The sequence below is a fragment of the Myodes glareolus genome, chromosome 4, assembly GCF_982192425.1.
Source record: "Myodes glareolus chromosome 4, mMyoGla1.1, whole genome shotgun sequence".
NCBI classification, from domain to species: domain Eukaryota; kingdom Metazoa; phylum Chordata; class Mammalia; order Rodentia; family Cricetidae; genus Myodes; species Myodes glareolus.
In genome coordinates this window covers 32,436,725-32,452,568 of record NC_142029.1, presented here as the reverse complement: position 1 = coordinate 32,452,568, position 15,844 = coordinate 32,436,725, and the positions used below count along the sequence as shown (strand labels likewise).

Genomic DNA, 15,844 nt, shown 5'->3' with positions numbered 1-15,844 from the left:
TAATGGTGGGTATAGACCCTGACCTTGAGATATTAAGAATTAAAATAAGTGTTTATAAACCACTACTAGGAGGCCAGGCAAAGAAAATATACCCAAATTATCTACTGAAAGCTCCCTGTCTTTAGTAAAACCAAAACTTTAAAAAATTATAGACTTCATAGCCAAATAACTAAAATATTTTCACATTGTTAAAATGAAAGAAAGGTCTCATGTGCTGTGGAACAAGTAGTAATTCTTTTGTTCATTTGTGTGTTCTGAACCCTTGAGACCATGATTGGCACATAGTATGCATTTATTGAATATTTGTAAATATGTGTGCGTAAAAATCACATGTATTCCATTTAACTCAGACAGCAAGCAATATAGAGCAAAGCTACAAACCTCTATGATGCATCTGTAATCTTTCCGATAACAACCTGGGTTATCACTGTGTGGAGGAGAATGATGGGACTGGCTTGATTTTGATGCTGAGGTCAAGCCTACCCCAACCCCGCCCTCCTCATTATCACTCAGTAATTGAGCATTTCCCAAGCTTTTATCTCCGAAGTAGTTTTCCACACCATAGTGCATCTGTGTTATCCCTATTGTTAGTAGCACCTTAGTCGTGAGTGCCAAGCTTATCCACCATTTTAAATGCCCCCTCACACTCTCAGGTAAAGACCACCGGCATTCATACCAGAGACACAGAGAATGAACAGAAACTACAGTATGAGGCTGACTCTTCAGGCTCTTTAAACCTGAGTAATAAGACAAGAGGCAAGCAGAAGGAAGCACTCCGGGGGGGAGGGGGGCATTCAACCAATCCTTGCTTCTTAATAGCTCTGTGGTGGTGTCATCGATATATAAAACCTGTGTACATTCAAGGCACACAACTTGGTATTTCTAGATATGTAGAATTATGAGGCCATCACCACCTTCTACCTAATTCATATATCTGTCACATCTTCAGGGCTGCCATTTGTTTGTGTCAAGAAAACCTAATTTAAGATCTACCCTCATATTTTTGTCTGTATAATACAGCATTTTAAACTACTGTCCCAATGCTTCCTGGACCAACTACTTTGTCCCAGGCATAATAGTTTCTGCCACCGTGCCTGGATAGGGTCTTGCTCTGTAAGGATTTATATTTAATAGGGATAATAGGTAATAAACAGATCACTGAGTACATACTATGCGCATGCACAAAGATCAAGTAATGTGCAATACAGTTTAAAATATGCCCTGTGATTAGGGGCTGGAGACTCAAAGGGCTGTGACCTCAGTTTGAGTGTTCAGGGAAGGACACTGCAGAGGTGACAGCTGGGGCACGCCTCAGACAAATGAAACACCAGGGAGGCCATTAGAATTTCTATGGAAGAAGGGCTCTAACAGTGATCATATTTTCAGGGTGAAGTCAGACCTAGGAGTTAACAAAAGCTCCAGGGACGCTATTGTGCCTGGATAGCCACGAAGATCAGGGAAGAGTAGCAAGCAACGGTTCCCTGAAGTCACCCACAAGCCTCTCTTGTCCATTGCCATCCTTGAAATGGTTTCAGATTTTTCTCCAGCTGGCTTTGGAAGCTACTGAAACCTTGTAACATGGGCGGCAAGACCTGGTCTCTGCCGTGCAATGATCTGTCAAGACTTAGACAGTGACAGTTGTGAAGGCAGGCAATAGGTTGGTCAAATGAGCACATTTGGGAGCTTGTAAGTCCTCAGATTTAAGGGCACTCTGTGCAAGTTTGTGGTTGTTCAGGTGTTGTCGTAAGGAACCCAGACATCCACATGAACAGGTTCCACAAACACACAGCTTAATGAAGTGGTATAGAGTGCAGAGTGTAAACCAGGGCTACCCATGTCGATTTGAAACCAGATGTAATCATCAAGAAAGGGGCTCTTGGGCCAAAGATCAAGTCTCTGAGAGTCACAAAGCATAATATCTAAATGGAGCAGAGTTCAATTTTAATCCCACATAAATAGTGAGTCATTTTTAATGTAATTTTATCCCAAACAGTAGAATGAATACATTTACACCAAAATAATTACTATCTGAAATTCAACGTTAGTGGGCACTTTGTGTTTTCCTTTAATGACTGTGAGAACCCTAGATAGTAATAATCAGCCCACTGGAAGGAGTTGCCAAAAAGGCTAGAGAAAGCAAAGAGGGTATGGAGTTACAAGAAGTGGGGAAGAGGGTCGGTCCCAAACCCCATAGTCTCTCTAGAGCAGCCATTTCTCCAAATGCACTCAGGAACACAGCAGCTGTCAGAGATGACAGCTGAATGAACAACCAGGTGCACTGCCTGGCCTGAAGAGCATCCTGTGGTCTACTTTACATCCAGGGGTTCAAAGTATATGCTTATCACAACCCAAGATCTTACCTGGCTTAAGCCTAAGGGAAAGCCATTCCGCTTGAAATGGTTCAGTCTCCTGGAAGTTGAATTCCACCTCAGGCAGAACAGCTACTTCTCCTCCAGAGTTTATGTTCTTTCTTTTCAGCTTCCAACTTGTCATTGAGGAGTGCATAAAGCAGATGGGTGTTGAGCTAAACCAAATGAGAGCCAATGGCACCAGCACAGCCAATAAGAACAGTGCGGCAATGGATGCAGAGATCGTTCTGAGACCGCTCATGGACTTCTTGGACAAAACGTAAGTGGTCAGCCCACTTAGCGTTTACTTGACCTGGAGTTTCTAAATGTGACTGATAATTCTGTAGGGGAAATTCTGGTTTCCTCTATATAAGGTTACTTTAAAAGGACTTCTGGGGAGATGGTTCAATAAATAAAACATTAGTCGGACGAGCATAAGGACCAGGGTTTGATCCCCAGCATTCATGTAAAACAGTCAAAAGAGATGGCTCAGGGGTTGGGAGGACTCTGAGGAATGACATCCTGAGATTGACATCTAGTTCTCACATGCACTTACGCATGTGTAGATGCTCCTACACACACACACACACACACACACACACACACACACACAGAGAGAGAGAGAGAGAGAGAGAGAGAGAGAGAGAGAGAGAGAGAGAGAGAGAGATAGCTGCATACAAAAGGGAGCAGCATACTTTTAATTGATTAATATTTGTATGAACAAGAAAAAATGAGAGGAAAGTAGTATTGGTTACTGAGGGAGCTGCTGTTTTGAAGCAGAGGAAGGTTTCAAATTTCCTGCTCCTCAGCACATTGGTTTCCATTCTTTTGGGTATAGAGACCAAATTAAATCCAGAATATTTGATTTCTCATTAAAAACCTGCAGAAAAAGAAAATAGCACATGCGTGAATATGACGTTCAGCAAAGCCTGATATATTGGATGCTCACTTGTGTCCAACCAATCTCTAATCACTGGAAAGCATTAGAAAGAAAGCCCAAGCCCCCAGTGCCTTTGAGATTACAATCATCTGTCCAGGGAGTGGATTGGCATTGAGTGTTCCTAACAAAATCTCAGCTTGATTTGCTGGTCGGTTGGTGGATGTATTGTGTTTTGTTTCCTTCTTATCTCTATACTCAACATTCTGATTTAATAAGTTTGTGGTAGGTCCAAGGGACTAATATTTTAAAATATATTCATAGCTCAGAACCACTTATTTTAACAACTAGCTAAATGATTCAGTAATAGGGATACCAGCTGAACATCCCTAAGTCAAAGGTCTCAAATCTGAAATATTCTAGAATCTGAGCCCCAGTTTCAAGGTTTCCAGCCTGGGGAGATAGTTCTGTGGTACAGGCTTTTCTACCAGGTGCCAGGCCCTGGGTTTGCTCCCCAGCATTGGAGAAAATAGGATTGGGATTTTGAAGCATTTTAGATTCCTATATATAAAAACTCTCCAAACTCAAAATTCAAAGATGGTGCTGCTTACAGACATTCCAAAAGAGGTACAGTTGAGCTGTGCTCAGGACCAGAGCTTATGGTGGACAAAGAAGTAAATATTAACTTTGAATGTATATGAAAGATCCATGTTGTATATGTAGTTTATATACATTATCTCATTTATCGTTGTGGCAAATTAACATGAGGATAAAAAACAGAGATCAAGTCTCGCAGGAATGAGTAGGAAGAACCTCTTCTACACAGTCATGGCCTCTTCCTTAACTCTATTTCCCCCGGTTATAACTGATTAGGACAAATTAATTTCCTAATTAATTTCCTGTTAAATTAATTTCAGTAGTTGATAGAAAAATTGAGTCTCTCTCCCTGTTCTCTGTGGGTAAGAAATACTGTGGAAGACAGCAAGATGGTAGTACAGTGCACAGCAGATAAATAGACAGGGGGCTGTATAGAAAAGTAGGAAGCGAGGAAGGAAATGGCGATGATAGGAAAGAGAAAGGGCTTTTCCACATTTTTAGTTTTGTTAGTGCAGAATTTTATTATATTATCTGCTAAATGTCCCCTTGGAGTTTATTTTGCTATGAAGCTCTTCTCTGGCAATACAGAGTTCAGTCCCTACAGCCAGTGGTTGAATCCAGTGGTTATAGACAACAGGACTGAGCAATCCTGACTCTCTTACCCCTCGTGTGGGATTCCTTTACGTTTCAGAATGCCAATCAATGGGTAGAGTCATCATTTTTTTACTAGTAAAACTATTTGTTTTAAATACTCTTAAATACTCTGCAACCAAAAGTTATAGAGTATATGGTATATCTAGGTAATTCCAATAATACCAATGGGCCAGCTGAGTAATATTTGGATCTATATTACCACTTATAAAGTACAAGAATGGAAAAAGTGAGTTCATTATTATTTTAATACATTTAGATAAGCTCGTATTCTTTTAAAAATATGTATTTTGTATATATAAGTATTTACCTGCATGTGTGTGCATGTACTGTGCACATGCAAAGCCTATGGAAGCCAGAAGAAGGCATCAGACCTCCTGGAACTGGAGATACAGACAGCTGTGAGCTGTGGTGTAGGTGGTGAAAATCAAACCTGGATCTTCTAGAAGAGCCATCAAAGCACTTAACCACTGAGTCACCTTTCCAGCCCCTATTTCACATGCCTAATACTCCACATGTAATTATAGTAGATCGTAGCATCCTATGTGGCCTTCCTTATTGTTATTAGCAAGATGAGATTGTGTATAATTAAGTCAGAAAAGAACTACAACCTTTCAAAATAAGTAGGAATTATTTAGCACTATTTAAGAGAGAGGTGGTTGTATGAAACATGGAAAGTTGGAAAGGTTCTTTGGGCTCTCAGAATGCATAACTTTAAATTGTTTGGAAAATGCTCTAAGGTGTGCCTATAGCCCAATCTTATGGAGGCATTTTTTTTAAATTGAGATTCCCCCCTCTCAGGCTTTAGGCATGCCTTAGAGCATTTTCTTAATTACTGATTGATGGGGGATTTCCCAGTCCATTATGAGTGATGTCATCCTGGACTGATGGTCCTGGGTTCTACAAGAAAGCCGACTGAGCAAGCCATGTGGAGAAAACCAGTAGGCAGCATCCCTCCATGGCCTCTGCATCAGCTCCTGCCTCCAGGTTCCTGCCCTGCTTGAGTTCCTGTCCCGACTTCCTTGGATGATGAACTGTGATGTGGAAGTATAAGCCAAATCAACCCTTTCCTTTCTAGTTGCTTTGTGCCTGGTGTTTTGTCATAGTCATGGTGACAGTAACAGAGACAAAGACGTTTCATAATAAGACAATAATTCTGCTCCCAAGGCACTGATAATTTTGGAAGAGAGAGAGAGAAGGAAATGTACATAAACGACATAAAGAGGGGCAGAGGGACAGTCGTTTCAGAGAGTGGGAATGTCATTTGAGCTAGGCATTTAAAGGCGGATAGGATCTGAATGAACACAGCTGGGGAACAGACACGACAGGAGTGGAGAAACGTGACTGGGTACATTTCCATGAAAAGTAGGACCAACTATGTAATGAAAAATTCCCTCTGTCAATTGTACGCCTGGCATTTGAAAAATGTCTATTTAATTGGTTCTATATCCAGTCAATCTAGAAAGTTCAAGTCACAAAAGTCTATGTTTTATGGCTTGTGCTGTGAAGTTGACTACATCGGCCTACCTTAAGGAAGCAGTTGCTGGATTCCTCCTCTGGTTTTCATTATCTAAAGCAAACAATGGGGGCCTGAAAGTCTTCAAGGTCATTTTGAGAAAATCCCTGTAGAAATCACGCTGTACTATGCTATACCTCTATAAATAAAACTTTTCTTCCCATTTCCCTTTCTCTGAGCTCCAAGCACTTCCTAAAATGGGCTGTGTGCTCCATTTCCAAATAACAGAAACCTACAAAGAGCTATTTGTGTGCCTTTTGTTTTATCCATTTCTTCTTTGGCTCCCATCTAATCAAGATGAGTTAGCATGTCCAGTGCATGAGCTAACAAAACAGCATCAGCTCTTCAGCTTCGACCTTTTGAGGCTAAAAATTCTAAATCCTCAGCAAAATGGGCTCCCGCTGTGCTTAGAATGTCTGTGAAGATGTGCGCCTGTGTACTTAGTTCCTCACTGTCTCGACCCTCAGTACTGACTGACTGAAGCTGACACTCTTGACACCAGCCTCCACATACCCACAGGGGGTTGTTTTCAAGTACATTAGGTTTCTATTATAAAATAGAGCTAGGAGGAAAACTTCTATAGGAATATTTACTTTAGCAATTTTCCTTTTTTGTATCTATTTTAATTAGTTAAACATCATTTACTCTTTTTTGTCCATGTCTTCTAGTGTGGAAATGCTCAGTTCTGCCTATAAGAGCCACCACCAGTGTTGTTATTTCTGAGCCCTAAAGCACTAACAGAAGTCAAGGACACATGCCCTATGTCAGCCTCATTGTATCAGGGTCAAATCACTGTCAATAAAGAGGTCCTCAGTGAGCCCAGAATCATATTATAGGAAAGTTTCATTGTTGTCTCCCTCTTCTCTGGGCTATCATTTGTGAGGACATGCAGGATGGATGGTACATGGTGCTGAAAGATGCGCTTGACTTAGAAACACCAGCCTGACTAGGTCTCACACCCTAGCTTTGGACTAGCTGTTTTACCTGCTCCTGCTTTGAACACATCTCTAAATCTCTCAGAGCCTATGTTTTATTTCTAAAATGAGCATTATCAGTTAAAAACTATGTACAGGAGAGTCTTGTAGAAAAGGATGTGTTTAGCATTACACAAACACCAGAAAATGTTACTCCTAACCTCACGTGAGGAAAGCTTGTGAGATACAACTTGCCTGTTGGTGTTAGCAAACTCTGGATCTTGAGTGAATTGAAAGGTGTGTGTGTGTGTGTGTGTGTGTGTGTGAGAGAGAGAGAGAGAGAGAGAGAGAGAGAGAGAGAGAGAGAGAGAGAGAGAGAAAGAGAAAGGGGGGAGAGGGAGATTGTCAAACTGGTTCACAGCCCAAGAATGACAGCAGCAAATCCTGGTGTGGATATGGGGAAAGGGAACCCTTACATACACATTGCTGGTAGTGCAGACTATCCAACCACTATGAAAATCAGTATAGAAAGATTTGCATGTGTTCTAGCTATACCACTTGCAGGGACATACCTGCGAGGACCCTAGTTAGCGTGCCAGAGGGACGTATGCATCTGTACCTGCTGTAGCAGCTTCCATGGCAGCCAAGTTATAAAACCAGCCCAGGTGTCCAGCAACAGGTGAACAGAGGAAGAAAACGTGACACACACACATGGAAATACACTATGGAGGTTTACTCACCAGTCAAAAGAAAATTTGTTACTTGTAGGACAATTGATGCAATGATTTTTTTCTGGTTTCATTTTTTTTTTCTGATTTCATTTTTCTCCAAATAAACTGAATCATGTCATGGGCAGCATGACTAATATATTTACATATTATGTATATTATATGTTAGATATCTTTTCCAATAATTATACATATATATATATATATATATATATATAATATTTTCCATACATCTGGTCAACCTTGTGGCCTGGTACATAGCTGAGACTCAAGAGTGAATGACCATCTAATCTTGTTTCAGATTAAGTCTTTCAGCAAAAATCTGTGAGAAAACGGTCCTGAAGCGAGTTCTGAAGGAACTCTGGAAACTAGTTCTTAACAAGATAGAGAAACAGATCGTCCTCCCTCCGCTGACAGACCAAACAGTACGTACCTACAGTGTGCCGTCCTCCCACACTCAGCTTCCTATTTGATCGCCTTTTGTTCAAATGAATAGTTTTGGCCCAGCTGAATATGAATTAAATCCTTTTAGGGAAGGTTTTCCTTAGTTAGTATATGAATTTTTAACAGTAGTTGATCAAAGAACATTTTTCTTTCTAAATCAATTTTTAAAAATGAAAGTAGCTATCTAAATTCATATTTAATTGCCATTTCAAACTTATATCTCTTAAAAAATAAGTCAAGGGGTCTAGCAATGCAGCTCAGTTGGTAGAACACTTGGCAAATATGCACAAAGTTCCATCCTGAGTTCCATCCCAGCACCCCATAAATTTGGGTGCAGTGGGGCACACCTGTAATTCTAGCTCTGTGGAGGCAGAGGCAGGAGTATCAGAAGTTCAAGGTCATGCTTGGCTACATAAGGAGTTCGAGGGAGGGAGGGAGGGAGGGAGGGAGGGTGGAAGGGAGAAAGGGCAAGCCTAACTTTAATTTGTAAGGTTATCTAGTTATATATTTTTAATTATATTTAATATAAGATGTTGAGAACAATACTTACAATATATACTATTATATATACTCACTATAGTTACTATAAATACTATATATTTAATATTGCTTCAAATCCACAGAGAACATGCAGGGTTCAGATATAGCCATTGTGCTTCTTAAATGTTACCGTTTAGAAAAGAAGGTCTATCCAGTGCAGTCACGTTGAATTTTTTTTCACCTCTCCTTTCAACTTTCATTTGTTGCCTCCCTGCTTGGAGGTTAATAGAGGAGATGGCTTTCTGTGGATTTGAAAGGTTTGATTGTATCGCCCGCAAGAAAAAAGAAACCAGAAAGATCAGCCGGCCGTGAAGCTAGACAATGGCCAAGTGGTCACACAGTGCAGCCTTTTCAGGTCACACATGCTGAACCAAGCAATTAAGAAAAAAAAAACAATCAAGCTAGCATTTGGGGTAATTGATTTTTTTTCCTATGTGTGACTAAGAAAGATAAATGGATGCAAATAATAATTATAAAGTACACTAAAACACATATCAACACTATTAATCATGTATGCATGGTCCTTATGTATCCTATAGCGGAATATATGCAGAAAATGTTTGCTTGTAAGGTGGGCCAAGATGTAAGATAAAGATGTTTTTGTTGACTTAACTCTTAGCTATGAATGTACAGTTTCTTCATTTAGAGCCTACATCTGTGGACAGTCAAATCACGTACAAATATGAAAACACACAGAAGTCTTATTCTGCTATAATAACTAGTATATTTAATAATGTCACAATGCAATGATGGCCTCGGTCAGCAGGGGAGTGGTAACAATGGGGTGGTGTCTGTGGAAGTTCCCTATGAGCAGAAACATGGGAGAAGCTCTCAGTTAGCTACCGCACAGACCTGGATCAAGAGAACCAACTATGGAGCCTCTTCTGGGTAAAAGGACGCACCCAGCAGGAAGGCTGCGCTCCCATGCATGGGAGACTGTGTGCTGTGCTTGGAGAACCACTTCACACATACAGCCTTAGCTGCATCCAAGTCCCCAACTGGACTTGAATATTTGTTCATTTTACATTTTAATCATTCCCTAAGGAAATCCACACTTCAATCTCTTAAAGGAACATCTTTTTAAAACATACATTTACTTATTTACTTACTTACTTATTATATCTCTGTGTGCCTTTGTGGAGATCAGAAAATAGTTTTTTGGAAGTTAGTTCCCTCCTCCTTCATGTGGGTTGGTGGGGATCAAAGTTGGATCATCAGGCATGAGGAGAACTTCCTTTACCTGCTGAACTATTTCCACTGGTCCATGATTATTTTTAACGGTTCTTTGGTGAAATTTTCTTGGACTTATGCTATCTTGCCCACTGTTACTTTCTGCATGAGGGCCACTACACTGGGCAATTTTAAAGACTATTGGGTTTTTCAGAATATACATATAATGTTGCATTAGAAAAACCACATGAAGCATTTCATTTCCAGAAAGTCTTTCCTGGGAGAGTGTATGATGATCTCATAGCTCCCTAGAATTGACATCTGCAAGTGTGGAGCTGTTTCATTCTATCATCATGACCAAGTAGCACCCAGGCTTCTAATTAATGTGTTCTAGGCACTCTACTTGCTACTGAAAATAAACAGAATTATTCATGTTCCCTATGACCATGCACTCTGCAACAGAAAAGGAATATAGAAGATAGTTGAGAATAACCTATTCCCTCACTGGGACTTTATTCCCAGCTGCTGGCGAATTTGGCCAAACTCAACAGTTTTCCAGTCACATACAACAACAGACTTGCCACAGCTATCTCATTTAGGAGTGCTCTGGATGGCTAATCCAGTAATTTCCAGATTGGTTGCTGCTGTTTGTTTGGTTGGTTTTTGTCGGACCTGATGTTCTAGGGGAATCTGGAGTTGAGGAGAAGGAGTCAGGGAGGTCTCTGGCAGATGCTACACCATTTTAGGAAGAACACCCCTACCTTCTGAAGCCTAATATCTTAGGATTGCACACACATATATTTTGGGGAGTGGAGTGAGGGGAGAGCCTCTGTAAAAAAACTACTTAAAGTTTTATCCATGTGCTTCATTAAACTGATTACCTGCCCTTCAGCTACTTCCATAACCCAGACGTAGCATGCTCAGAAGTGAGACATTCATGCTGACTGGCTTGCTGCCAGCCTTGCCAGATAACCTCTGTTCCATCTTTAGAGTAGACCCATTATGCACCTCTGACATAAACCCCAAAATATCATAACGGAAATTTTAAAAAAGACCCTGGTTTGAAATTGAACTCTACTACTGAAGATCTAGTGACCTGGTCTTCCTTTTCTTGTTCTCTGTGTGTTTCCAGGGACCTCAGATGATCTTCATCGCAGCTAAAGATCTTGGTCAGTTATCCAAACTGAAGGTAAGAAGCTTGAGGAAACTGGTTGGCCTTAAGTGATGACCTAACTATGGCTCTGCAGATGCCACCCTCCTGCTAGGAAGGGCACCTAGCAGTGCAGGCTGAAAGCATGCATACCTATAACAATACATTTGCTTTAAGGGAGGGAGGACAGATTGTAGGAGCTAGAGGGGTCAGGGACATCACAGAAAAACCCGGAGAAATGGCTTGCCTGACTCATGGGGACTCACAGTCTGAACCAACAATCAGGAAGCCTGCATGGTAACAACTTAGTCCTCTGCACATATGTGACATGTGAGTAGTGTAAACTGAGACTACACATTCATTTCCCAGATGCCCAGACCCAAATAATTACACAGAAACTATATTAATTACAACACTGTTTGACCAATAGCTTAGACATATTCCTAGCTAGCTCTTAACTCTTAAATTAACCCATTTCTATTAATCTGTGTATTGCCACGAGACTGTGGCCTACTAGTAAGTTTCCAGCATCTTTCTCCTTCAGCAACACATGGTGTCTGCCTTCTTTCTCCCTGCATTCAGTTTTTCTACGTAGCTCTATTCTGCCTGTCCATAGGCTAAAGAAGCTTCTTTTTTAACCAATGGTAACAAAACATATTCACAGCATACAGAGGGGAAACCTACATCAAAGAAGCTTGGTCTATATGTGGGATTCCTGGCCATAGGAACAAAGACTGTCCATGGTTCTTTGGCTGACTCTTGGGAACCTATTCCACATGCTGGATTTCCTTGTCCCGGGGGAGGTGCTTTGTCTTTTGTCAGCTTAATATGCCATGTTTTGCCCATAGGATGCCTGCCCCCTTTCTGAGTGAATATGGAGGAAGGTAGACTCGGGGGTGGGGGGAACAGAGAGGAAGAGGGAGGGGAGGCTGTGGTCAGGATGTAAAATTAATTAATTAATTAAAATTTTAAGAAGTCTCTAACATTTAGGGCTAGGGAGATTAAGTGGTTAAGATCAGTGGTTAAGAGCACTAGATGCAGAGGACCTGGATTCAGTTCTCAGCACTCTTAGAGTGGTCCACACTCATCCATAACTCCAGTTCCAGGGGATCTGATGCCCTCTTCCGGTCCCTATGAGCACTGTACATATGTGGTACACAGACACACATACAGAGAAACACTCATACGTATAAAGTAAAAAGAATTTTTTTCAAGAAATTCTAACTTTGGAAGCAAGTAAGTGGACATATTTGCATTACTATATTGAATATGCTTTGGATAAAGGTGAAATGCAATACTGCATAGAGCCAGTGAAAACTATAAATCTCTTAAAGAACACAGTAAAGGAAAATGAAATTCATCAAAAAGGACCTTAAACTCACAAACATGTTCACCTCTCCATTATAAGTGAGAATTTATTTACAAAATAGTCTTGCCCTTAACTATCACTTGGGATTCACGAGCTTTTGAATATCTGTAGGATACAAACGTCTCTGGTTAAAATACATGCTGCTTCTGTTCTGTTCCAACCTACTAAGGTATAGTTCAGGATGAGCTCCAGACATGGAAGGCGGGTTTAATGTTTTTCTAAACTGCATTCCACAACTTAAACACTTAGCTTTCCAGTTTGTAAATGTATTTTCTAAATGTAGATTTTAAATTTAAAAATGTAAATGTTTTTAAAACTCAGAAAAAAATGTAATACTTGATTTTTAGAAAGGTGGTGAACATCATGCCACCTCCCACATTGCCTCCAGCTGGTAGCTCAGAGACAAGTGTTGTGGGTATTGTTTTATATCACAATACCAAGAAAAGATAATCAGCTTGCATAATTATTTACTGATATAAGATGCATGCTTATAATTTCAGTATCCTAATGTTATCATCGACATTACTTCTTAAAAAGACATAACCATAACCTAAAATTGCTTCCCACAAGTGCTCAGTGCTATAGATGGCTAAGACAGAATATGTAAGTAGATATCAATTCTAAACTGCTGTTTAGATTCTTAGCTCTATCTTCCTTTATCATTTTTATTTAGCACACTGGGATTTCTGGACCCTACCTTGAAAAATAGGTTAATAAGGGTCTAAAGTTTGTCATATAAAACCATGAAGATGAAACAGTTTAAATCCTATTACAAAAGAATCTCCCCTAACCATGTGTCCAGCATCCATGTATTTTGAACACATTCTATTGCCCAAGTTTCTGTGTTCTGAGTAGAATGTTATATTGGCTCTGTTTGCATCAACTGACAGAAAGGCCATGTAGTGTAAGCAGAGAGTGGAGTTGTTGTTAGCTGAGATCTGATGGATCAGGCTGACTCTAGTTTCCATGATGCTTGATCAGGGATTTTAACCATGGCGTGAGACCCTGTACCTCATCATCTCTCAGCGTGGCACCTCCCTCTGTTGGATGGATCACACACACACACACACACACACACACACACACACACACACACACACACACACATGCACACCTTCCCAACTCTGTGTCAGGAATTCCAACGAAGTCTACAGATGCATTAGTACACCGTTGGTTCTGAGGAAATGTCTTCATCAGTTGTTTTGTCCTGAGAAATGGTATGGGCCAGTTGTCTTAACTCACATACCAGACCCTAAGATAGAAATGCAGTGAACCAGTCCATACCTTATCCTTTGTTTAAAATATAGATTGGATCCCCAGAAAGGCTGTGTGCCTTCTGGGTGGGAAGAGAAAAGGTACATAGACTGGAAAACAAGCTAGTGTCCTTTGTAGCCCCCAGTCATTTGCATTTTGGTGAAGACTCTTAATTACCAAAGGAGAACTACGGGTAAGGGTTATTACTTCAACACTGAGGTAACATGAAGAACTACAGCAATAGAGAAAACCTGGTTCCTGCTCTGATATTGGGTCTTTCTATAAATCCTCTACAGTCTTTTGCAAAGCAACAAAACTGCAGCTAACAGGAAGAACTTCATACACAGCAAACCTAATCACTCCAATGTGACTAGGATATCATTTCCTTCAAGAAGGAATTTAAGCTACTTATATTTTTAAGATGTTGGTTTGAAAGCAAATCCAACTGGAATGCCACTAACACAAAAAGTTGTGCTGATGTATAATTTCGGAATTCAGAGAGAAATAGACATAGATGGGTAACTATTTCATTTAAAAGAACCCCAAATCAAGAAAAATCGGGCCAGAAAATAATTGATTTTCTGTACTAGTGCCCCAGTTCAATTTTTCTTGATTCTACTTCTTTCAATCTAATCTATATGATTTCAACCTAAACTACTAGGTATTTACTGCACAGTTGACATACGACTTTGTTATTCCTACTTTGAGACTTTACGTGTGTGTTATGTTATGTTGGCTTTGCTACTTAATAGGATCAGATTTATTTGACTGAAAAATAAAATTAAATGTCCCCCAATCTTTTAAACTGTTGATACAATATCAAAATCACTTAATAAGATACACATGAAATTATGAGTTAATCACAAACCTCTTATTTAGGCAGAGACACCTTTACTTGAATGAGCTATAATTATAGCTTTGTGGAAGCAACATATATTATTCGCTAGTATCTATTTTAAAATACTGGCAAACACAGGTTTTGATGAGTTTGCTGAGCATTGCTAAATAGAATGGCACAGCCCTGAAGATAGCACCAAGGTGCAGCAGCACTCTTTACATTTTTCTCCTAGAAAAATTTTTTGAATTATTATTTTTTCTAACTTCCTATCATCACTTTCACAAATAATCTTTGAATAATGGCTTGAGATATAGTACAACAATTAGGAAAATATAGTTAGAAAATCAGCCTGAAGCATTAAAATTACTGTAAAAGACTGACCATCTCTACAGCCCAGTTTGATTTATTCTTTGAGGCTCTTCCCAGTAAGGGGCAGACATCAGGAGGATCTGGGAAAGAGAGTCAAGCGGGATGTTGTAAGTCACTAATCTGTGCTGACCGCAAAGCTCAACCTGGCCTCTTTAATCCCCTTGCTGTCCTGAATCCTTCAGAGGGACAGAACAGAAATCAGGGAATTAGTGTGAAAAGCCTTTGGGACACAGTATTTAGGTTGCTTTGTCTTTTTATTTAATATTAATTTGGAATGTAAATAAAGTATGCCTCTGTCAGAGTTCCACTTCTAATCAGGCAGCTGAGCTCCCCTTGACAAATGGATATTTATCCAAAATGTGACAAAAAGGCCAAGATTTATCTTTATTTTAATATGTATGAGTGTTTTCCCCTCATGTATCTAAGAGTACCATGTGCGTACAATGTCTTCAGAGGCCATAAAAGGGCACCAGACACCCTGAAACTGGATTTAGATTGTTGTGAGCTGCCATGTGGGTACTGGGAACAGAACCCAAGTCCTCTGCAAGAGCAATAATTACTGTTACCCTCTGAACCACCTCTCCAGCCCCTGAAGAAGGTATCTTTACTGTTTCTATGTGGGAACAGTCCAGATTTTGTTTGAAGGTAGCTAGATAAATGCATTTGTCACCTGATGAGGGTTTTTTTTTTTAACCTGTCTTTCAGGAGCACATGATTCGAGAAGATGCCAAGGGTCTGACGCCAAGACAATGTGCGATAATGGAGGTGGTCTTGGCCACCATCAAGGTAGGATATGGTGTTCCTGGATATTTCCTGAGGATACCTCCATCTCTCCACAGTAAGGTCCCCACTGTGCAACTGTCCCAGCTGCAATTGGGAGCTAGCCAATTAGATGCATTCCAGCTAGCTCCAGCTCGTTCATCTCCCTTACTTCATCCATAACACACTTTATTCTACATTTCTTGTTCCATGTCTCTCTAGAAAATGTGAATGAAACGTATATCATCACATGTGTTCTCAGAGAAAGATAAGTAACCTCCACCCCCGCCAATGCAGTCAAACAGATGGTTCAGGAGAAT

General features: G+C 40.2%; 1 protein-coding gene across 4 annotated transcripts in view; it reads left to right on the top strand.

Annotated features, from left to right (window-relative positions):
- The window catches only part of Unc13c (unc-13 homolog C), a 445,873-nt gene that overhangs the window by 380,065 nt on the left and 49,964 nt on the right, over window positions 1-15,844 (top strand). For all 4 annotated transcript variants that reach the window (XM_087905372.1, XM_087905373.1, XM_087905375.1 and 1 more), the window contains 4 exons: window positions 2,479-2,628; window positions 7,933-8,056; window positions 10,918-10,974; window positions 15,471-15,551. In XM_087905372.1, the coding sequence (XP_087761498.1) occupies window positions 2,479-2,628; window positions 7,933-8,056; window positions 10,918-10,974; window positions 15,471-15,551 (412 nt within the window). The remainder of the gene's footprint in view (window positions 1-2,478; window positions 2,629-7,932; window positions 8,057-10,917; window positions 10,975-15,470; window positions 15,552-15,844) is intronic.